General features: G+C 39.3%; 1 protein-coding gene across 4 annotated transcripts in view; it reads left to right on the forward strand.

The window, feature by feature from the left end:
* Nucleotides 1–24695, forward strand: part of LOC146665471 (receptor-type tyrosine-protein phosphatase zeta-like) — a 96362-nt gene extending 71667 nt beyond the window's left edge. For 2 of the 4 annotated variants that reach the window (XM_085413168.1, XM_085413170.1), the window contains 17 exons: nt 211–293; nt 3743–3828; nt 4556–4576; nt 5586–5682; nt 8655–8737; nt 10709–10843; nt 11102–11236; nt 11626–11801; nt 11890–12025; nt 14333–14479; nt 14642–14735; nt 14828–14901; nt 15018–15134; nt 15505–15660; nt 15814–15956; nt 18296–18431; nt 22005–24695. In XM_085413168.1, the coding sequence (XP_085269294.1) occupies nt 211–293; nt 3743–3828; nt 4556–4576; nt 5586–5682; nt 8655–8737; nt 10709–10843; nt 11102–11236; nt 11626–11801; nt 11890–12025; nt 14333–14479; nt 14642–14735; nt 14828–14901; nt 15018–15134; nt 15505–15660; nt 15814–15956; nt 18296–18431; nt 22005–22157 (1972 nt within the window). In that variant the 3' untranslated portion in view covers nt 22158–24695. Of the gene's footprint in view, nt 1–210; nt 294–3742; nt 3829–4555; nt 4577–5585; nt 5683–8654; nt 8738–10708; nt 10844–11101; nt 11237–11625; nt 11802–11889; nt 12026–14332; nt 14480–14641; nt 14736–14827; nt 14902–15017; nt 15135–15504; nt 15661–15813; nt 15957–18295; nt 18432–22004 lie in introns of those variants that run through there. The other 2 variants (XM_085413169.1, XR_014912613.1) reach the window with 2 other exon arrangements.

The following is a 24695-nucleotide window of genomic DNA, read 5'->3' on the forward strand; positions in this document are numbered from 1 at the left end:
TCCCTGATGCCCATGTCTGTCCGAGACAGTACAGAGGTGCTGTCATCTGTTTACAAACCTATTAACATCTTATTTACTGGTGTTATGGGGAGATTATTTTGTATTTTCTAAAATCTGGGCTAATGCTAAATTACATGAAAGCAAAAAGCATTTCCTGCCTATCAGTGCAATGTTGATTGTCGTCTAAAGGAAGTGTTTGTTTTTCTGCAGGTTGTGTTTCCAGTCGGCTCACTTTTACATCCATGACAGCTGCTCAACCAGAGTCATCACAGCACCAGACACTGCTATATCTGGTAACATGCACACATCGTTTTGTGTGTATCTGTGTGACATATTACATTGACATGAAGTTAAAACCCAAAATTAACATCTTAACAACGTAACATAAGCCATTTGAGGACTTACATACTAGAAAAATTGCCTTAATTTCAAAAACAATATTATACTCTCAATTTTTCTTAAATATCCTTTCCAGAAATTTAACAAACACCCCAAGTTGTCAATAAATCTCTTCACTTTGCACGAAAAACAGGTCCTTAATTTCAAAAAATGTTTTGTTTCTAAATTTTCCAGCCAACAGTGTAAAGATGCTAATTTACCAAAATGTCATTAGTTTATGGAGCTGTCCTCATTTTGCTGTAAAGTTCTCACTTGTCTAAAATATCAGAATCAGAATACTTTATTGATCCCTGGGGGAAATTATTTTTTGTTACAGTGCTCCATTATAAACCAACATTAAGACAAGACAGACAATACACTAACTAAGAATAGTACAATATATACATATATATACATACATACATACATACATAAGTCACTCATAGATAAATAGCTGAAAAAGAAACATGTGTAGTTGTAGCAGCAAACAGTGTGTTAAGTGGATGCGTTGTACAGGGAGATGGCCACAGGCAGGAATGATTTCCTGTGTCGTTCAGTGGTGCTTTTCGGTAATCTCAGTCTCTCACTGAACGTGCTCCTGTGACTGACCAGCATGTCATGGAGTGGGTGGGAGGTGTTATCCAACATTGTCTTTATCTTGGACAGCATCCGCCTCTCCGACACCACCTTGAGGGAGTCCAGCTCCATCCCCACAACATTGCTGGCCTTACGGATTAGTTTATTAAGTCTGTTGGCATCTGCGACCCTCAGCCTGCTCCCCCAGCATGCAACAGCATAGAGGATCGCACTGGCCACAACAGACTCGTAGAAAATCCTGAGCATTTTCTGGCAGATGTTGAAGGACCTCAGCCACCTCAAAAAATAGAGACGACTCTGGCCCTTCCTGTAAAGTGCTGTGGTGTTTTTAGCCCAGTCCAGTTTATTGTCAATGTGTACTCCAAGGTATTTATAGTATTTGTTTGTTCTCAATGTAACAACTTCATACATTACATTCATCCATTCATCCATCCATTTTTTCCACTTATCTGGAGCCTAAGCAAAGAAGCCCAGACCTCCCTCTCCCTAGCCACCTCCTCCAGCTCCCTGGGGGAACACCAAGGCACTCCCAGGCCAGCTGAGAGCTATGATCTCTCCAGTGTTTCCTGGGACATGCCTGGAACACCTCCCATGCCATGCCCATGCCCCCTCAACTGCCTCTACTCTGGGCCCTTTCCCAGATGGCTGAACGCTATCTTAGAGAGAAGCCAGCAACCCTTAGAGAAAGCACATTTCCGTTTCTTGTATCCGCAGTCCCATTCTTCGGTCACTACCCAAAGCTCATGACCATATGTGAGGGTAGGGAGGTAGAACGACCAGTAAATTGAGAGCTTCGCTTTTACGCTCAGGTCTCTCTTCATCACAATGAACTGGTACAGTGTCCACATCACTGCAGCCGCAGCACCAGTCTGTCTGCCAGTCCTCTGTTCCCTTCTCCCCTCACTCGTGAACAAGATGCCTGAGAAACTTAAATAGACTTGGAGGTACTGATTCTCATTCCCACTGCTTCACACTTATCTGCAAACCACACTCCAGTGCGAGCTGAAAGCCACCACCAGATGAAGCCAACAGAACCATATCATCTGTGAAAAGCAGAGACGAGATTCTGACACCACCCAAGTGGAAGCCTTCCGACACTTCGGCTTCCGAAATTCTGTCCATAAAAATTAAGAACTGAATCACAAAGGGCAACTCCCACTGGGAACGAGTCAGAAGGATCGAATAGCTCATAGCAACAGGCCACACACCCCACACTTCCAAAGCACCACCCACAGAATACTTAGAGGGACACGGTCAAATGCCTTCTCCAAATCCACAAAACACATGTAGACGGGTTGAATAAACTCTCATGCACCCTCAGGTATCCTTGCTAGGGTAAAGAGCTGGTCCAGTGTTCTACGACCAAGCCAAAAACCGCATTGTTCCTGCTGGATCCAAGGTTCGGCTAATCGATGGACTCACACACTGTGTTAGGTTTCTTGTGCACCACAGAGGTGACATTCTATGTCCCATTCGCTAGTTTTGGTAGCCAGGGATCAGTCCACCAAGGTCTCCACCCTTGGCCACCACCCAGCACACATTGCATGCGACCCCTATGGCCCTTCTTCGGGCTGTGCCCTGCCGGCCCCCATGGGCAAAGGCCAGACACCACCAGGCACTTGCCTTCGTTCACCCTCCCCAGGATTGGTTCCAGGGCGGGGCCCAGTATATCTATACTGGGGCTCCGGGATGATGGACTGTTCCCTAGGTTTCTGTGAATAGGTGTCTTTTGAATCGCTCTTTGCCTGGTCCTTCATCCAGGACCAGTTTGCCATGGGAGACCCTACCAGAGCACAAAAGCCCTCCGACAACATAGCCCCTGGCATTCCTGGGACACACAAACCCCTCAACAGATTCACGGAGGGGTTATGCATTGTATTCAAATATTTAAATACATTATCAATAACCTTGTTGTTGTTTTTTTCTAGATTTAGTTCAAAAATACTCGTCTCTTTTTTCCTGAGACTTGGTGTTTACTCCGTGATCTTAAGTTTGCACAAAGAGGGAAACTTTAACTTCTGTTTTAAACTTCCGAATTGAAAGCCAAATGTCATTGTATTTTATTACATGTACAATGTGCAGGATCTAACCCAACAGTTTTCACCATTTTTCATTTAAAGGTTCCAACATGCATGTTGCCTTTTCCAACATTCACAGGGCTCTGTTCCATGAATTCATCCTCCATAGTCATAATGTCAATGCATGTGTGTATGAGGAAGAACCTTCTGGGGAAAAAAGGACCTGTACTGTGACCTTCACTGTGGTGGTCAGTAGGCCATCAAGCCCTGAAACACAACTAATTTTAGTGCCATTGCTGAGAGTGCACCCAGTATTCACTGCCTAAAATAGGTGTGCCAAGCTTGTAGTGACATACTCATAAATAATTAAGGTAGTAATTACTGCCAAAGGTGCTTCAACAAGGTATTGACCAAAGGCTATATTCATAGCCGGATGTATTATGTTCACATTCACATTGTTTTCATCATTTACTTTTAATAAAGTTACAAGAATTTGAAATTATGTTGAATTTTGAGTTTAAAATTAATTTAATAGGTTTTGTATAAAAGCTGTAGTGCATACTTTCTGGATGCACTGCATACCTGTTTATTTAGTTAAATGTGTTATTATCACAACCAAGAAGTCCAGAAACTTTCTTTTTTGTATTACATAATGGACAAAAAATTGTTATTTGGAACATTTGTTAGTTTTTTGTTTTGTTTTGTTTTGTCTTTTGTCATTGTTGTTTTGTGGGGGTTTTGTTTCCTAGGTGAGCACAGGGCTTTTCCAGTGAGGGACTTTGTCAAGCATGTTGCTGAACTTCACCACACTCAAAGCTTCAAACGAGAGTTTGAGGTATGACAAAGATTCAATTATATAATACAATTTTACAGTGGTGCAATAGTTATAGCACAGAAAGACCGCTTTCATAGGGTGGATTCAAACCCAGGACCTTGTTGTTGAGCTCAGTTTGGATTTGATAAGCAGAAGATTGATGGAATTTTAAAAGTTTTATGTTTGAGTAGTTGTGTGAGTGGTGTTAAGCTGGTTTTATGGTCCTCTCAAATGTGTCCATCCATGTACACTACTGGGGACAGAGGGGGAAAGGGCTTTTTCACTGTACTCAGTGGCTAACTGACTGACCAACAACAATGCAAGCAAGAGTGGCCCACAGACCAGTTTTACTCTCTACTCACTACAGATCACAATGTCGTCTATAAACATCATCAGAATCCTGCCTAACCTCATCTGTCAACTTGTCCATTGGGAATGAATAAATAAATGAATACAGAAAACATTTGGGCAACCGTCATACTGACAGTTCGTGAAGTTGCTTTGAGGCACATCCTATTGTGCAACATCAAAAGTGTGATATGGGTTAACCCTAACAAATCAAAATGCTGATGGGAAAATATTTACAAACAGTTTGATGTGATTTCTCCTTCATGTTTGCAGGAGTTGTACTGTGACATAAAGCTATGTGGATCTGTAATTTGTAATTGTAATTTGCCCTTTTGCACTTCTTTGGTTTTTGTTACGGAATTGTCCTGCTTGTCTGCTGCTGATTCGCCCTCAACCTTAGAAACTGAAGCCCAGTTACGAGGTAAGCCCCTGGCATTTATTCATGTTGTTGCATACCACCAGATGTGTATCTGTCTTGTATTGCACGCTGTTTCCTTGTCATAGTATCAGTAAAGCACGTTTACTCTGTGGCAGCAGTAGAGGAAGGCATGACTGCATTATGTGAGCCGCAGGGTTATTACAAAGAGTAAAATGTGTGCATAAAGGTCATTTCTAGTTTCAAGAAATCCAACCAAAATCTGTTGGAAATCTGTTAAAATCTCAAAATCTTTTCTTTTAACCATGAACTGTTTTGGAAAACTAGTTGTATGAAGTTTTAAAATACATACACTATATTGGCAAAAGTATCCACTCGTCTGCCCTCACACGCATATGAGTGACATCCCATTATTAATCTGTAGAGTTGAATATGATATTGGCCCACCTTTTTGCAGCTAAAAAAGCTTCAGGTCTTTTTGGTAAGGCTTCCTACAAGGTTTAGCAGTATGTTTATAGTCATTTTTGACCATGCTTCTAGAAGCACATTTGTGAGGTCAAACACTGATGTTGGATGAGAAGACTCTGCTCTAATTCATCCCAAAAGTATTCTGTCTAGTTGAGGTCAGGACTATCACAGTACCACGCTGAAATTCACTGAGCTCCTGAGCGTGACCCATTCTTTCACAAATTTTTGTAGAAGCAGTCTGTATGCCTAGATGCTTTATTTTGTACACCTGTTGCCTTGGAAGTGATTCAACACCTGAATTTAATGTTTGGATGGGTGAATGAATACTTTTGGCAGTAAAGTGTATCTTAAGAGGGAATCTGATGCAATGTTTATCCTTGATGGTCTGATCCGCAGCTATTGCAACAGGCGTGTGGTAAGTGGTCTTGAGTCGAAAGGCGCTTTCTATCACAAGTTTATTTTACATTGTGTGGAATGTAAATTGAAATCTGCCAGTGTGCAATTGTACTCACTTATGATACATTTACCGAGACTTTAAGTTATCTTTGAAGACTCTAAGCTTTGCTCTGTGTGTGCATGTTTCTAGGAGGCACATATGTGCACTGTGGACATAGTGATGTCTACTGACAACGCAAATCATCCAGACAGCAAGACTGAAAACAGACACAGCAACAATTCGACCTGTAAGTACAGGTTCAGACAGTGTGATGTGCTTCATGTTCAAGATTCAGAACAGTTTCAGATTTCTAACTTTTACTAAAGGACTTATTTTCATCTCTTAATCACAAATAAGATGGATAAAAGGCATAGCATAGTTATGATTATGTTAGGTATTTTAGGATATTAATTGTTAAGATTTTGCTGAGTCTGTGTGCTCTGCTAGTGTTTATCAGATGCAAATTAATGTTTCTGTTGAGTTGAGGTTTTAAAATATTGTTTTTCAGCCGAAGTTCTTTTCATTAACAGGTACACATAAATACATGGTAAGGTATGTGTGGCCACAATACTCAACAGAGCACCACATATAGATTCTTCCATCACTGAGACTAGTCCCACAGTGCTACTGTTTATGACACACTGAACAAAACTATAAGGATTAGTAGTCACAAAATGCAGTTTTTAATTGATAGTTTCATTTATTAGAGAAAAAAATCTACTTAACCTACCTGGCTCTATGTGAAAAAAGTAGTTGTCCCTTCTTGTTAAATCTTGACTTAACTATGATCAACACGTATTTTTTTAAAACTGAGTTTAACTTCAATAGCCATGCCTAGGCCTGATTACTACCAGACATGTTGAATCAAGAAATAGCTTAAGTAGTAAAAACATTGTTTCCTTCATTCCCCTACTTACCTCCTAAAAATCAAGTGGATACTATTTTGGAAATAGATCGTTTTGGCAAAAGGCGAATCTCTGTCATATGCAAACTGATATAGAGCTTAAGGCCTATTACTTGGGAAAAAACTAAAAATAATTGGGTAAAAGACATTGGAGTGGATTTATCTGATGATGAGTGGAGATCTTGCTTGAATCGTATACATACCTCCTCCCTTTGCATTCGCCATGGTTTAATTCAGTTTAAAATTCTTCATCGTCTTCATTATACAAGAGAGAGGCTTTTAAAAATTTTCCCAGAAGCCAATCCTGCCTGTCCCAGGTGTGGACATAGTCCAGCAAATGAGGGTCACATGATGTGGTCTTGTCCTAACCTGGACAAATACTGGGTAAATATATTCAAAGTATTATCTCACATCAGTGCGCAAAATTTAGTGCTTGATTTCCGCATTGGCATTTTTGGCCTCAATACGAAATTAGTACATCTCAGGAAAATGCCATAGCATTTGCTACATTGCTTGCCCTTAGACTCATTCTATTCCACTGGAAGTCTGATAAGGCTCCTTCATATATACAATGGTTAAAGGAGGTGCTTTTCTTTTTACCACTGGAAAAACTTAGACACAGAGTTCTCTCATCACAACAAAAATTATCTGCGACTTGGAACCCATTTATTGACTATATAAAAACGTATTTTCCAGATGTGTGACGTACATTATCTGTTTGTTTTGTTTCTCTTTACATGAACCTCGGGTGGGGAGGGAGGGGGGTTCTTTTTTTTTCTTTTTTTAACTGTGCTTTATTTTTTTATGTATAATCGCAACGTTTTCATTTTGTTTTGTGACCATGATTTGTGTAAAGCGATCAAATTTAAAAAGTCAAAAAGAAAAAAGGAAAGCTAGAGTGCAGGCTCAAACTGGAAGTTTGTAGTGTCCAATTTCTATTCTATCATTCCAGTTTTTTTCCTTTTTAAGTTGAATATGTAGGCGAAGTATTTCATACGCAGTATTGCAGTTTTTTATGCAGCCAAAACATCAAGATTTAATTTGGAACAATAAAAAATATAACTTCTTTATCCACCAAAAAAAAAAGAATGAATACTGGTGCATTTGTTACACGTTTATATCCAGATGCTGGTCCGGAGATTTAATTCTTCTTCATTTGCTGCACTTTCAGCTGTGGCTGCTTGTTCATTCCTGAAGAGTCAAGACAGCAACTGGGTTTTCAGTTCAGAGCCACAGTAATTAGTTGATTAAGAAGCCTAAAATCAACCAATGAATTAATAAAAATCTTCTGTAGCCTTATCAACACACGGGACTAAGATAAAGCATTAGGCTACAAATTTTGGTTTTGTATATGTAAATGAGTAATCCATCCACATAAAAAGAAGAAAGAAATAAAATGCACTCAGCGCTCAGAGTATAAAAACATGTATATAAAAGATGGGCACACACCATGACATCACTCTGTTCTGTGAACCTTTTTCTCACTGTTTTAATCTTTGATTTGAGCATTTTTGTGATTGCTGTCTTTTTTATTTGGAGTCACAAGTGACCAAAATTGTTAAATAAATTTAAAATAACATGTAATTTCAAACTTTAATAAAAGGGAAAAAAAAGAAATAGCTTAAGTAGAACAGAGACAGAGTAAAAGGTTAAAAGATCCCAGAAAGCAACACATCATGCCATAATGTAAAGAAACAGTTGAGAAACAAAGTCAGTGACATGAATTAGTCCAGAAAGAGTTAAAGGCTTTGGGACCCCAGCACAGTGTCTGAAACATACCACCTCTGAATGGCTCAAAACCCTAACAAGTCAGGTTTAGGCAGCAATTAGTTTTTCACATTGGACCAGGTAGTTTTGGGTATATTTTTCCCTTAATAAATAAAATCATGATTTAAAAACTGCATTTGCTGTTTGGTAGGTTCTGTATTAAAATATGTTTACGTTTAAGTGTGACAGATGAGCAAAAAAAAAAAGAAACTTGGTAGGGAGGAAATAGTTTTTAACAGCACTATATGTTTATTTTTGTCAAAAGTAAAGTACAGTAGAGGATCTAGAGTAACTGGCCCATTTCAGGACTTTCCTCCAAGAGTTCAGGACCAGAATGTAATTGATAGTCATAAATTCTACACTCTATCAGTCGATGCTGAAGGAGAATGTCTCGTCATGCCCTGAAGCGTTTTAAATTTCAAAATTATATTTAATATCCAATTTATATGGAAGATGTCAAATTTACTTACATGTCTTTATCTAATGTAAAATGAATTCATCTAATTTTTTATCTTTACTGTCTGTGTGTGTCTGTCTTTGCCTGTCAGATGATGATACCCAGGTACACCTCTCACTATTGGCCAACAAAAAAGGAAAAGCAATGGATTACATTAACGCAAGCTACGTGGATGTAAGGAAAACATTTTAATAAGCTACATACAAACTGAGGCCTTCATCCTCACTCTGAAGCTCATTTCTGTTTATTCAGCCTCTCAAACAAATAGTCTGAGGGTATTTTTATTCCCAGAGCCACTCAACACTTCCCTCTAGTCTTCCAAAACCAAGTCAAGTCTCCCTGCTGCATATTTCTAAACCTATTCACGAGAGGGGACCTGCGAAGCTCTCTATTATGCTAGTAACGGCACCAATAAAACCTTATTTCCAACATCTTGTTGTTTTGTGAAAAGCAGAAGCGACACAAAAAGACCTTTCTGCAGTCATGGCCTCTCTGGAGAGCCGGCATACAGGTTAGAGTTGGTAAAAGCACATTGAGAATCTCTACAGCTCCTACTTTTGTCTGCTTTTGGCGCATTGACGACAACTTCATGCTGTCAGTCAACTGAAGGTTATCAAACTATTAAATGGAGTGATTGAACAGCGCTCTCTCCTGAGAACACGTGACAGTCTTTCGTAGGCTGGCCTTAACTAAACAAATCACCAGAATTCTGCCATCTTGACATTTTTGTTAAAAACACACACACACACACATATATACACACACATACACACACACATGTTTTGTTTGATTTGGCAATTTAGTCTCCAATTTGAGCACCTATACAGGAGCTTTCTTGGGCCCTTTCTCAGTAGTAAAAAAAATCTAGTAAATTTGAGTTGTGGGATTTAGATTGACTGTGAAGTGCATTTAAATGCTTCATTTTCAACAGGAGAACAAATAGGAAGCTCCAAGTGGACTTTGAGGAGAAAATATTTTTGAGCACATTTTGTTTTTAAAAATCAACTACAACAAGAAAAACGTTATCATAAAAAAGCTACAAATTCTAGTGAAACAGGTTGAACTCGTATTAGACTGAACACACCAGGAGTAAATGAAAATATGCTGGTATTCCTGAACTACCATCTCTTGTAGACGTGTTTCTAATTTTAGAGATATTGCACAAATCCTAAATATTGATTTAATATGAGCTTTGAAATATCCTGATCAAAAATGACTCCTAAGGTTTCTGAAAGTGTTACTGAAGGCCAAGGCAAGTCATCTACATATTCGTCTCCATTTTAGAAGGAGGAAATTCAAAAGACATGCCTGAGTTTAACTACATGATGTGAATCATCTGGCTTCATTGATAGATAAAGTTGGCTATCATCTGCATATTGTATGTTATTTATTCTAATAATATTGCCTATTATTTAAATGTATAATGTCAATAGAATTGGTCCTTGACAAAAAGAAGACTCAACATTTGCATGAACAACCTGGATAGATATAACTTAAACCACTGTAGTGCAATTTCTTTAAAATTTAATTAATTAAAAAGTCTGTAGTAAAATATTGTGCTAAGTGTTATCAAATGCTGCACTGAAGTCTAGCAGGAGTCTGACAGTGTGTAAGCTCACTGTCAGAGGCCATAAGAGGTCGTTAGTAACCTTTAGTAGTGCGGTTTCTCTTCTGTGATTCTGAATCCTGACTGAAATTCTTCAAATGAACCGTTCCTCTGCAGATAATCAGTTAACTGGAGGATGTTATAAGGCCTTGAGGCAATCAGATGTAAAACACAATATTCACGAGTGTTTTAAATCGTAAATTCTTTTTTGCCTATTTTTGATTTCTAATATTGTAATACGTTTTGGTTGGTTGGCCTTCACCTAAAGTTATTTATTAGTAATAATAAATCCAGATTCATAAAGGAATGGTGCAACTATACTTGAAATAGCTATCAATGTGGTGTTTAAGCATTCAGAGCAAAAACTCTAATGGACAATCTTTTTATTATCTCATTGTTTTTCACATTGCAATGTAAAAGTACATGAACACAACAAAGTCAGCAGAACAAATTTCCCATCTTGTACTTAGTACATCTTGCACATACACCTGTGACATTCTGATTTGCCAAAGATCATGTCAGCACTTTGTGTTTCTCAGGGTTTTAAGAAGCCACGGTTGTACATTGCTGCTCAGGGGCCTGTGAGGTCGAGCATTGAGGACTTCTGGAGGATGATATGGGAGCAGAACATCTGCATCATCGTCTTGATCAGCAACCTGGTGGAGAAAGGATGCGTAAGTGTCTCGTCATAGTTTCTGAAATTACATTTATATTTTTGAGTTGAAATATATATGAACATAATCTGATGACACACACAGAGTGAACTTGTGTTCACTCATGTTGGTCAGTAAAGAAAGAAATGATTCTGTAGTTTTAAAAAATATATTTTTTACACTTTTACAGTACTCTTTTATAAATATCGATCAACCAAAGAAGAATCTTTTCCATCACATTTCTTTTAGCATTATATGCATGTGTTTACTGTGTCTTAGAGAATATATGATCAGTACTGGCCACTAGAGGTGCAGGAGGAGTACGGCAGCTTTCTTGTGACTGTGAAGAGCACTAAAGTCCTCGCCTACTACACCCAGAGAACCTTCACCATCAGAAAAATCCAGGTAAAAAAGGTCAGCCTGTAGCAGTCACCCTTAAGTATCCTGTGTAATGACAGAATTTCACTTCATTTTCTTTTTTATAGCTCTAATTTGCAAAGATGATCACTTCAAGAGAAATAAAGACCCTAAAATATTAGAAAGGAGTTCCCTTAATGGGAACCAGTTGGGGTGAGGGGAAAGAGAAGAGAGTAGAGAGACTGCACTACATACAATATATTTAGATTTTCATGTTAATTGTAACTAGGCCAAGTAGGAGTGGCAAGAAATTATTTTAGGGTGGCAGTACCGCAGTAGATCCATCCATGGATGGCACAAGTTAGAATTTCACAACTCGAGTGATGTCAGTGAGTCACTGTTGGTATCTTCCTGTTACTGACTGCTTTGTTCTTGTCCACCTGCAGAGTTCTCAGAAGGGGCGGGCCAAGGAGGGGGCTAATGAGCGGACTGTGACACAGTATCATTACACCCAGTGGCCTGACACTGGCGTTCCAGACTTAGCTCTGCCGTTCCTCTGCTTCATCCGCAAGTCGTCCAGAGCCAGGACAGATGACATGGGGCCACTGATGGTTCACTGCAGGTGGGAACTGCCAGAAAGAGTTAAAAATCTCATTTTCATTGGCAGCTGAATATATATTCTTAACTCTAATATTCTCTTTGCCGCGCAGTGCTGGTGTTGGCCGCACGGGCACATACATTGTCCTGGACAGCATGCTGACGCAGATCCAAAATGAGGGCTCCGTCAACATCATGGGCTTCCTTAAACACATTCAAACTCAGAGGAAATGCCTGGTGCAGACAGAGGTCACCCTCATTCCTGTCCATACACACCCACACCTATAGCCAGTCAACACACCATCCATTTACTACCATTAATAATAATACTACTAATAATAATGACTTCTTTGTGGATGGTAAATCCTGAGTCTCTACATGGCAAGTTCAGTGTCATTGATCTGTGCACCCAGACTGGAACAACTGACATTAAATTGGAACCAAACACAGATGCAGCCCAGAAGATTAAAAAAAATAAAAAACGAGAACCTCACTGGCAATACTTAGATTTTTCTTCAAGCAAACCCATGCCTTGGTATGCTGAAGCATTAGCGGTGCCTTTCACTGGAACTAAGGGGTTGAGCCCAACTCCTTAAAAGTAACCCCATATCCACCAAACATTACACTTGACAGACTCATCCATCGGGCTGTCAGACGGAGAACCATGATAGAACCATGATTCATCACTTTTCACTGCATTACGCCGCTTAGATGCAGCTGCTCGGCGATGGAAACCCACCCCATGAAGCTCTTTATGCACTGTTCTTGAGCTAATCTGAAGGCACATGTGGTTTGAAGGTCTGTAGCCATTAACTGCTGAAGACGTTACACACTATCCACTTCAGCATCCGCTGACCCTGCTCTGTGGCTTTAGCGGTCTACTACTTCAAGGCTGAGTTGCTGTCATGCCCAGTCTCCTCCACTTTGTGAACCGTAGTAGTGAGGACATTTCCCAACTGGACTTGTTGCACAGGTGGAATCCTGTCACGGTAGCATACTGAAATTCACTTCAGTGCCTCAGACTGGCCCATTCTTTCACAAATTTTTGTAGAAGCAGTCTAACAGAGGTGTCTGATTTGATATCCTGGTGGCCACCTGAATTCAATGGTCTGGATGAGTGAATGATTACTTTTAGTAATGTAGTGTAGCAGTATGATATAGAGGGGTTACAGTCATTTTGATCACTGTTGTATACACCCTCTACATTCATTCCCATAATGAGTGTATATAAACCCCTGACCACAACTGTAGACCTTTCTTTCAACCATATTTTGATTCTGTGTAGAATTAATAAAATAAATTGAAATGATTGCTAGAGATCTTGTTAAATATAGCACTGAACAGAATATTCTTCTCACGAATACAGTTTTAGTTTCTATCTATATTTTTCACTGGCAGGCAGAACTAGAATGCATTAACAACCTTTTTTTTCACAAAAGTTCGTCCTGATCCCGAAGTCCCAGAAATAATCAACTTTGAATTTTTGTGACTTGTTATTTTCTGACAGCCATCTTGTTTAATTCCATCTCCCATTTCTAAGGCCCACTAGGGTTATGATGGTTTGTCAGTTTCTATTTCATGGCTAGAACTGTATCAGGTATAAATTTAGGACAAATAAACAGAAAAATAGGGAAATAAATTATGCTGCTCCTGCGACAACTTTGCCTCGCTGTTCTAAGCCCCTGCTATAAGATTAGCATGTGCACATGCTGAAGCCACACTGAAAATAAGTCTGTGATGCTTTTTGGCCTCAAACAGGACAAAATCCAAAGCCTAGAGATAACCTAGATATAACACAAGGTGCTGCCCCCCACTCCCAAGAAAAGTTCAGCAACATAGAACAACAGAAGATGCCATCAGCAGTTTGTTTGCTTCAACAGGGAATAATGCCAAAACAACAAACAATCAGCAAACATTTTACAACAATTTATCTGATCCTAACAGGACAGCGAGTCTGTACTTGCTGAAAAGAGGTCAAATTTGTCCTCTCGAACCGAGTCTGCAACTGGAGGAATAAAAATTAAAGCTGTTGGGAGAAGTTTATTTTAGAGTTTAATTTTAAAATATGCTGCAAGTGTCACATTTTCACTGATTCATTTATTTAAAGCACATTTTAAGTGTATTATAGATTTATTGGTGAGATGATGTTTTATATGTGCAGCTCGTTAAACTGCACATATAAAAAACACTAAATGAGGCACAAACTATGTGTTACATCGTGACAGGAATGTCTGGGTATTAATTTGGTGATTCAGAAAATGTATGAAATGATTGTATGTCTGAGTGTCTTTACATTACTGGAATTGTGGCTACTAGAACAAAGACCACTCACCAAAAAGACCTTCTTAATTAATCGGACTAATTTGACATTCATCTGCATCAGACTGTCAAACTCCACATCTCCTTTATTAGACAGTAAGATTTTTTTAATGTTCAAATGAATAGAGTTCAATGTTTAACATTTTAAACTTCCTACCTGGCTCAGTCTCCTGTTATGAGGCTGTTAAAAAAGTTTCAATGACAAATTTAAACGTCCTGTTTTTTTTCTTTCTGCAGGAACAGTATGTTTTTATCCACAATGCCCTGGTGGAAGCCATCTTGTCTGGTGAGACAGAGGTGGCAGTGGCTCAACTGCATACGTACGTGGACAAGCTGATGACCCCAGGGCCTGATGGAGGAACAGGGATGGACAAACAGTTCAAGGTAAGCCTTACTCTCAATATGTTTCATTGAGACAGACACAGTCTCAGGCAGTCTTCATATTATCATAAACTATTATCATACTTATTATCAGACATCTTTTAATGAAAGATGGGTTTTTTTAGTTGTTTACAGTTGTTTACAGGTTTTTGATGTTTTCCACAGATGGTTTGTTACACCAATCTGAAGCACTGTGACTATTCCACAGCTCTGCAGGACTGCAACCACAACAAGAACAGGAACTGCTCGGTGATACCCAGTGAGTCTGACACACTCGTCAGTTGCAGCTGAAAATACTGCACATACACAAAAACATCTGTCTGCACAAACATGTTCTATCTCATATTGCAGTTGAGAGGTCACGAGTGCATTTGCCGACAACAGCAGGGGAAACATCAGACTACATTAATGCATCATATATCGCAGTAAGTCATATATATATATATATATATGACTCTGTGTGTATGTGTATATAATTCATCAGTAACAGCCACCGTTTCAAGTAATGAGGTCAGTAAGTGTGGCTGACATGTTCCTCCAGGGTTACAGGCACACCAAGGAGTTCATCATTACCCAGAAACCCTTGCCTGTCACCATAAAGGACTTCTGGACAATGATATGGGACCACAACGCCCAAGTCATTTTGTCACTGCCTGGGGTGAGGAACCGTTCTTTTTAAAGACATCCCTGAAAGAATCTTGTGACTACATCCTCCTGGGGCTCTTTGTACCTGTTTGTTCCTTTAATTCAAATGTTATTTTAATATTTATTTTATATCTCAAAATATCTTTTCTGGTTTAATATTTTAATGTTTTGTGGAAAATGTATTGAGGTTTTCTTGACGTGTTAGCCCAGACTAGCGATCTGTTCAGGGTGCACCATGACCTTTTGGAGAAAGTCATGCTCTCTCTACAGTATCATGGTACATACTGTAATTACAAGCAGCCAGTTTGGAAAAAATGTAGTTGCAAGTTGGAGATATCTGTGAATTGTCACGAATGCAATGTAATGATTTCCTGTGTTGGTAGATGGAGGAAGAAGCAGAGCCATTTGTTTTCTGGCCTTATAAAGGGCAGCTGATCAGCTATGAGATGTTCACTGTCACTCAAAAGAGTGAGACTCATGTTTGTCTGTCCAACGAGGACCTGCTGGTAGTTCAGGACTACATACTGAAAGCTACAAAGGTTAGTAACATGGCAGTTTGAATTCCCTCTAAAAAATGTATCCCAGCTTTAATTTAAAACCCACGCCCATAAGAATAGTTGTCATGTGGACATGAAAACTCACTCTCATGACTGACTGTGACTGATGTTTGCTGTCTTTTCTTATCTTAATAGGATGACTACGTTCTTGAGGTGAGACACTATCGTGCTCCCAACTGGCCAAACCCAGACAGTCCCCTCATTTCCACCTTTGAACTTTTCAAACTGATGAAGGAAGAGATCCTCACAGAGGACAGCCCTACTGTGGTCCACGATAAGTAAGACCCTTGGACTACTTACAATACTGTCGTCTGGTCTGATACTTGTTTTGTAATCTTTATATTATTCACGATCCATATCTATGCATCTGTCTGTCTGTGTACCTACCTACTCAGGCCTTCTTGTCCAACCTCTGAACCTCTTGTCTGACCTCTCTGTCAGGGTGCTGGTTCAGCATTTTGAGTTTATTCTGTTTTGTGATTCTTTGTATTATTGGTTTAGGATCAAGTTTTATTCCTTGAGTTTAGTTCCTTTTATGTTTTGAGTTTTTTTTGTTGTTTATTTTTCAGTTTACCTGTTTTTATTCATGTTTGTTAGCAGCCAAAATACAGTGAGGAACATAAGTATTTGAACACCCTGCAATTTTCAAAGTTCTCCCACTTAGAAATCATGGAGGGATCTGAAATTCACATTGTAGGTGCATTCCCACTTTAAAAAAAACAATTAGGAAATGGCACTGTATGATTTTTAAAGAATGTATTTGGACACCTGAGAAAAGTAGTGTTAATATTTGATACAAAAGCCTTTGTTTGCGATTACAGAGGTCAAACGTTTCCTGTAGTTCTTGACCAGGTTTGCACACAGTGCAACAGGGATTACGGCCCACTCCTCCACACAGATCTCCTCTAGATCTGTCAGGTTTTGGGGCTGTTGCTCAGCAACATGGAGTTTCAGCTCCCTCCAAAGATTTTTTATTGGATTTAGGTCTGGAGACTGGCTAGGCCAGTGGACAGGTGTCTTTAAAGAGCTCAGACAGGTGCTAATAATTTAGATTAATAAAGGCATAGTAACAGGTCTTTGAGAGCCAGAATTCTTGCTGATTGCCAGGTGTTCAAATTTTTATGTGCAGCAGTGCAATACAAATAAATTCTTTAAAAATCATACAATGTAATTTCCTGAATTGTTTTTTAAATGCTGTCTCTCACAGTGGCAATGCACCTACAATGTGAATTTCAGACCCCACAATGATTTCTAAGTGGGAGAACTTCGAAAATCGCAGGGTGTTCAAATACTTATGCTCCTCACTGTAAATGGTTACACTTTTTGTTAAAAATCAATTTTTGCCTTTGATTGTCTGCATTTGGGTCCTCATAAAAAGCTGCATGGTCTGCAGCCACAGACCGTGGCACTCCCAAATGCGCTTCTACAAGAATGGTCAAACATTCCCATAAACATACAGTTGAAGCTGCAAAGGGTGGGCTGACATAATATTTACCCTAGGAATGAAGACAAGACAAATTGATATGCATGCGATGGCAGACAAGCAAATACTTTTGGCAATATAGTGTATATAGTGGAGATGGGAGTTGTGGGTGTATGTGTGGGTGTGTTTGTGTATGTATATAGATAAGATAGATATAGATATATAAAGAGAGACGTTGGATGTCGGACTGGAGAATAATAAAAAGGCCGCTAGAAAAGCTGCAGCCACCAAATATCAGCAGAGAATAACCTAAGTCCTAAGGCGTCAGCTGAATCGGAAGAACAAGATTCGTGCAATCAACACATACGCCCTGCCAGCTTATTATCAGACATCAATAAGCTGGCAGGCCCAAGGGAGAAGATAGAAGCCATTGACATCAAGACAATCAAGCTCCTTACCATGTATGGAGGGTTTCACCTCAAATCCAGCACCCTGAGACTGTATGCTAAGCAGAAGGAAGGTGGCCAAGAACTAGTGAGTATCAGAACTACTATCCAGGATGACACAACAAAGATCCATGAGTACATCAGGAAGATGGGCACATAGTATTGCTTAGTGAATACCTCAGGCAGCAGAAACCAGAGAAAGAAGAAGAGCAAGAGCTCCCATGATGACAGACCCGCATGTACCACCGACAAACAGAAGAAGGGATATTGAGAAATCCCACCAGTAGTTAGCTAGACTGAAAGACATCACAGAGGCAGTAATCATGGCAACAAAGGAACAAGCTCTAAGCACAAGATCCATACAGGCTGGGGTCTAACACACCAGGCAAGACCTGAGGTGCAAAGATGCCCCTGAGACAATCCAGCATAACTGCAGGGTGTAAGATGCTAGCAGGCAGGGCATACATGGAACGCCATAACCAAGTGGCGGCCTAGTCCACAAGAACATGTACTGAGTATGGCCTAGAACTCCCAAGGTCAAAATGGGAGACGCTCCCCAAGGTGGCTGAGAATGACCAGGCTAAGCTCTTGTGGGACTTCCAGATACAAACAGACAAAGTGGTAATGGCTAACCAACCGGACATAATGTAGCTATGCCAAGTAGTAGCAAAATCAGGAAAAAAGAAAACACAAGAAGTTGGAGCCACATGCCCATATAATTTTATTTATTTTGTTTTTTGTTTTTTAGTGTGGGTGGGTTTACAGCAGGACTGTTCTGTGCTCTTTCGTCTCTGACTCGCCAGTTGGATGCCGAAGCGTCAGTGGATGTCTTCCAAGTAGCCAGGCTGATGAATCTCATGAGACCTGGAACCTTCAACAACATCGTAAGTTTGTCTGTCTCACAATAATTTTATTGTAATGTAATGCTGTAAAGTGTACCTCATTAAATTTGAATATTTAAAAAATATATAATTAGCATCAAAACAACAAGGCAGCTGTTTTTATTGTAATAGGCTCTTTAAATGTTGGGTTTTTTCTGTTTGTTTAAGGGTATAATATGCCTTAATGGCTGTGGCCTTTTTCAGTAGGGAGACAACAGTGAAACGGCAAGAAGCACGACAATGAGTTTGAGGTGTTGACTTCACCTCCAAATTCTCAATCTAATCAAGCATAAGCAATTGTTTTTTTCCAGCACTTATTTTGTACTGGACAAAAAAAGTCTGATCCATGGAGATACCTTCAAGGGTCTAGTGGAGTTCATGCTGTTTTGGTGGCAAAAGGGGTACCAACATGTCAATTCATTCATCAATTGTCAATTCATGTTAATGTTATTGCCACCTTGAGGTGGCAACAATCCCTTCAAGTTTTATATTGTAAAGATCCTACAATAATGCATAAAAGATCCCAAGCGCTTCAGGGCTCGCAAAATTTCAAAATCCCTGGTAGCCCTTTGGGCAGGGACTCTTCAGTTTTTGGTAGCCCAAAATAAATTGAAGTAGCCTGAATAAAAAAGAGAGCAATTTTTTGATTGATGTTTTGTTACATTAAAGTATAATATTGTAAAGGAAACAAAACATTAATCAAAAAATTGTTGAAACACAAATTACAACATTGTATAAAAATTACAATCATCAACTCAAATACTTGGTTCTAATTGAACAGAAGTTTCTATGAACTTGTAAGAACTGTGTAGGACATGAATCAGTCTGTGTCAGATCCTGAATTTGAAATTTCCACTGAAGTCACAGGTAAGAAACAAGTGGAACCAAGATCGAGGCCATTTGCTTTTTGAAGTTTGCAAAGACTGCTAAATTGTGCCAGTGGTAGTTCACTCTTTGCAACATAGTACGCTGTTTTAAACTGATTTTCAGGTTTATTTTTAGTATGTTATTTGCAATTGGTGTTTGTTCTGGGAAAGATATTGCAGACTGAGCAATAATGCATTTCTTGCATTTCTCATGGGTTCTAATGGGGGGCCTTTCTTAAAATGACTGGTCCCAGTAACAAAGGCGCTTGTCGACTCAGAAATCGAGGGAAAACCAACAACACACCCGGCAGAACATCATGTTATTTACACAAGTGCACATAAGTGGTCCGCAGGTGCGCATTCGCTGTCAAAATAAAAGACACGCACCAGATAAGAAGTTGCAACGCGCGTTTGCGTCCATACAAAAAGCACTGTTTTTGTCCACTAGAGTGGGATTTTCACGGCACATTCTGCACCACATCTCTGTGCGTTCATCATCTGTTTGAAGCCAGCTCACCTCCTGCAACCACTTTTCCGAGAATACGCGCTTCTTTTGTGGTTCGGACTCCTTCTGACATTTCTTTGGAGGTGGAGGAAAACCAAAGTAATTGCTTAAAGGAGCTTCTTCGACATCTTTAAGAGTTCTAAATAAATGTCTGTCCTCCTCCAGAAAATCTTATGTACGCAAACACGTGTTGCAACATCTTATCTTGTGCGCGTTTTTTATTTTGGCAGCGAATGCGCACCTGCGGACCACTTATGTGCAGCCCCGGTTATATAGCTCGTCATTTTGCAGCCACAGAAATTATTTTGTCCATGAAACCATAAAGCTGCACTTTCTTTTTGCCTTATAGTCTGATTTGTCATAACTTTTCCGTTTTGTGGTAAGCTTTTCTTTGGCTGTCACTTCTTCACCCTGACCTGTCTTATTTGGCTCAGCAGAACTAAAATATAAATCCTGCTGCTTTTACACACGCACTCACATAAGCTCAGCGATTCTCTGCACGATCAACCTCTCACATGTTTAAGCTGCGGGAGATTTCACTTGTCATGTTTGCATAGTAAGCTAACGATTGATAAGACGATGTCAGAGGAATTGGTGCGCAAATTATCGTCACTCACCAATCAGTGCTGTCGCTCTCTATACACAGTTCGCACGATTGCAAAGTGAAAGCAAAAAAGAAGCGCAAATTCAAACGAAATTTCCGAAAGAATGCAAAAGCATTGACATATATTTTTCCTTCCTATGATAGCCCGACGGGCAGGGCAGAGATAGATTTTGGTAGCCCGACTGGAAAAATCGCTAGCCTCAGTTTTTAACTTGCTCTCCTGACCTCAATTTAAGCACCACACATACCAAAAACCCACACATATGGACAACAACTTGTCAGGATGCTCACGGTTTTTAAAACACATAAATATCACATTTGATCTGAATGTGATATGGAGAAGCCTCATTTTAAAGCCATTTTGTGAGAGGAGTGCAAAGTGCTTCTCTTACAGGCATGACAGAGAGAAAAGGGGCCATTTTCTCATGTCATGCCTCCCTCATTTTAATATCAATTGCGGATTGGTTGGCCTGTGTCATAGTCCTACTCCCTCACCCCTAAGGGGCACACCTACCAGTGGCTGTCATGTGTTTTGTCAGGAAGTCTGTCAGTGGCTTACAGTCTGCACTTTTACTTCTCTTGTACTGACAATTTTGGATGCAAGGGACATATTTCTCTCTTTTTTTTTAACATCTGACAACTTTCAGTATGTTTAAAACAAACAAACAAACCACTTTTACAGTGTCTGCCACTTTATTGGGCACACTTGTTTTCACTGTACACAAACAAGCTGTTTATCTAGAACTCTTTGTTCACATCCACAGTGTTCCACATCCTTGCAAAAAACGTTTTGCAATTGAATTGTAAATTCTAGTTGTTTTAGAAGGATTTTAAATTAGATTCTGGATTTAACAGGGTCAGTACTTTTGCTGCAGTATTTTGGATCAAGTAAGAGAGATTTTTTTTTGCAGAGTCCTATAATAATGAGTTACAATAGTCCAGCCTACAAATGTATGAACTGGTTTTTCAGGAAAAACTTTTTTCAGCAAGGCAGCATGGTGGTTTGGTGTTTAGCACTGTTGCTTCACAGCAAGAATATCCAGAGTTCAACTACACCATTTGGCCAGAGCCTTTGTGTGGAGTTTGCACGTTCTCCTTGTGTTTGTGTGGGTTCTCTCTGGGTACTCCAGATCCTCCCACAGTCCACAGACATGCAGTTAGTGGGGTAAGATTAACTGATGATTTTAAATTGCCCATAGGTGTGAATGTGAGTGGTTGTCTCTGTGCATCAAATTGGATCTCCAGGGTATCCCACCTCTCCCACTGTAGTAGCTGGGATAGGCTCCAGCACTACCTCCTGAGCCACCTCGCAAATGTACAGGTCATCTAGTAATTAGAAGGTTGATGGTTCAATTCCTGGCTACTCCAGTCTGCATGCCAAATATCCTTTCGCAAGATAACCCCAAGTTGCTTTCCAATGTATCTATTGTGTGTGTAAATGTTAGATAGAAAGCGCAGAAAAAGAAGTGGATCGGTGATTGTGGCAGGTTGTAAAAAGCACTGCGAGTGGTAAGGTAGAGTAGAAAAATATGCACAGCAGGTTAGTTAAACACACAAAACTGTACAATGAACATATAATGAGTTGTTTACCCATTTTCTAGGAGCAGTACCAGTTCTTGTACAAAGCCATGCTGAGTCTCATCGGGACACAAGAAGACGAGAAAACTCAGTCCTTTGACGCTAACGGGACCATCGTGACGGAAACCACCAGCATGGCTGAAAGCATTGAATCCCTGGTACCAACGAATAAATAAAACCAACAAAAAAATACTACACTTTTACAAATGAGCAACAGCATTTCGTCCCTTCCCTGAAACCACCAACAGAGCTGCTAGTGAATCCAGACTCTTGCTACAATCACTCAAGAAATCTTGTCATTCAAGACTCTGCCTTTTGTAGATTGAGACTGGTATGAGTTTCCTCTATACAGTTTTGTAATGTGTGCCTTTTTGCTCATCTTGGATTTCTAACTGTGATATGAGCTGTAGACTAATTGTTCAATGTTTTTAATGCTGTACTGCCCTGAGACTAACTGTCAACGCCAATCTTATATTTATTGGCGCTGAGCCAAATGTGGGGAAAAAGGGAAAAGCTGCATCTTTTGACATCAAATGCTAAGGTCAAAGGAAAGACTCTTTGTCAGACTCTTTCAATATTGATTTTGTTAATGTGTCTTTAACAGAGTACTTGCTCTGTTAAATGTAAATTCTGTTTAAATTGGTGTAGCATGCTGCAGTCAAATATAAAATAAGGGTATCGAATAGTAGATTAATGTACTGTAAATAATATTATAATAATACCCTGAATGGACCAAATTTCTATTTATGCTTTTCACCTTTGCTTTTATTTTTGAAGGGTTTAATTCTAATTGCCTAGCTGCTTTTATACTATGGATTTTGTAACAGTCATGCATGGGTACTGACCTTTTTGTTTTTTTGGTTTGTTTTTTAGCTATAAAGGAATCGCTGCTGGCTTATTAGCTAAGGGATTAAATAAGGGAAGGAACACCAAAGAGAGCCTGTGAGAGTGTTTTGTTACTGTGTGTTGAACCACAAATATACCTGCAAAGATGCAACAGACACATGAACTATTAGAGGTTTGCTCAGAAGTTGGTTAAATACACTGTTTTGCATACAAGTGATGTTGGAAATTTCCAATTTAAACATTTGGTACCAAGATGATGTATTAAGTCCATTGTAGACAGCAATTAGCAAAACTGTAGATTAGCAGAATGAGTTTCAGCTCATTAATATGCAGCCTTACAGAGAACCAACAGGAGGCAGGTCAAAGGTCACAAGGTCCAGACAAAAGGAACAAAAATGAGGAGAAACAGCCTTCTGTGAGCCTGACAGAGAAGAGATGTTACCGAATCAAGAAACACCGAAAATGGAGACATACCCAATTCCATTTCTAATGATGATTCTTGTCTGTGGATTATACAATTCCCTTAACAGAGTCATGGACTAATCCCTGGTTATTTCAGTTGATCTTTGCATGTGTTAATCCAGGCTAAGACACTGTAAGAAATGTGCCTTTTCAGGACAGAAAATAGGTCAGTGTCCAGACGTATCCACATTTTAATTTGCATTTTTGACTTTTCATGAATACAAACTTAATTGGTCTCTGCTTGGTGCCCTACTTTATATAACTGCCTTTAAATCAAGAAGGAGCAAAAACGCTGATCATCTTTTTCTGAAGAGTTGAGCTCAACTAATTAAGTGATCAGAACCATGTCACAAATAAAAAGGTCACAAAAAGCAATACAGGTGCAAAAGTCTGTATTACGCAATAACTGTTTTTAATATCTTAAAGCTTTGTGCTGACAAATATCAGCCATAATTGTAAACATGTACATACTGTGTATTGATGCAAAAGAAATAGTGTGCTGCAGCCTTTATCATCATTTGGCCTCTTTTGGTGTCAAGATGATATATTAAGTCCATGCTAAGCACCAATTAGCAAAGCGGTAGATTAGCAGAATGATTTTCAGCTCACTGATATCCAGCCTTACAGGGAACCAATGGGAGGTAGATAAGTAAGTAATCAATAAAAAGATAAGTAAGGGAGAACTAGTGCGTGAAATGGACAAATCAAGAGTGTGGAAAGTTCTGAAGATAACAAGAAAACTGATTGCAGCTGTAGACCGTCATAATTCTCTTCCATTTGGGTCTGTGGGTGATATGTTCCCGTTGTGGTTGGGAAGTGAAGGACTATAGCATAATAACAATTATTATTTTGCTGGTAGTGCACTTCATTCATGATTCATTTCTATTGGAATTTAATTCAAATCTTCATTCTGAGCTTTCTCAGCAAATTCTATTGAATATAATGGTATCCCTAAAATTCATAAAAAAAATCATCCTGGCTAGTTGACATTAAATTCTCAGTGGATGGATTCTCAATTGATTTAAATGTTAGCGCATTTGCAATTAAATTACTGCACTGTTTGCACTAAGATCCAAGCATTACGAACACCAAGGCCTCAAAGCTACAACACCAATGAATAAGGAAATCTTGTGGAGAAAAGGTCTTCTGCAAAATGTTGGAAGCTTAAAAATGCTCAGAATGAAGGAAAAGATTCACTTTACCCAAATACCTTGCAAACAAGAGAATTCCACCTACCTGCACGGCTTTGCTATCAACATGGCTGAATCCGATGGATTCTGTAGTGCTCTAAGCTTAAAAATAAAATTTAAAAAAGCTTAAAAAATAAAAAAGGTCAGTTATGGATATAGTAACAATCCAACGAAGAAGAAATTTAAAAAAAAAACAGACTATTACATTTATAATTG

Source organism: Rhamphochromis longiceps, linkage group LG7 (genome assembly GCF_057381845.1).
Source record: "Rhamphochromis longiceps isolate RC_006_pf linkage group LG7, R_longiceps_female_GT1.1, whole genome shotgun sequence".
Taxonomy (NCBI): Eukaryota; Metazoa; Chordata; class Actinopteri; order Cichliformes; family Cichlidae; genus Rhamphochromis; species Rhamphochromis longiceps.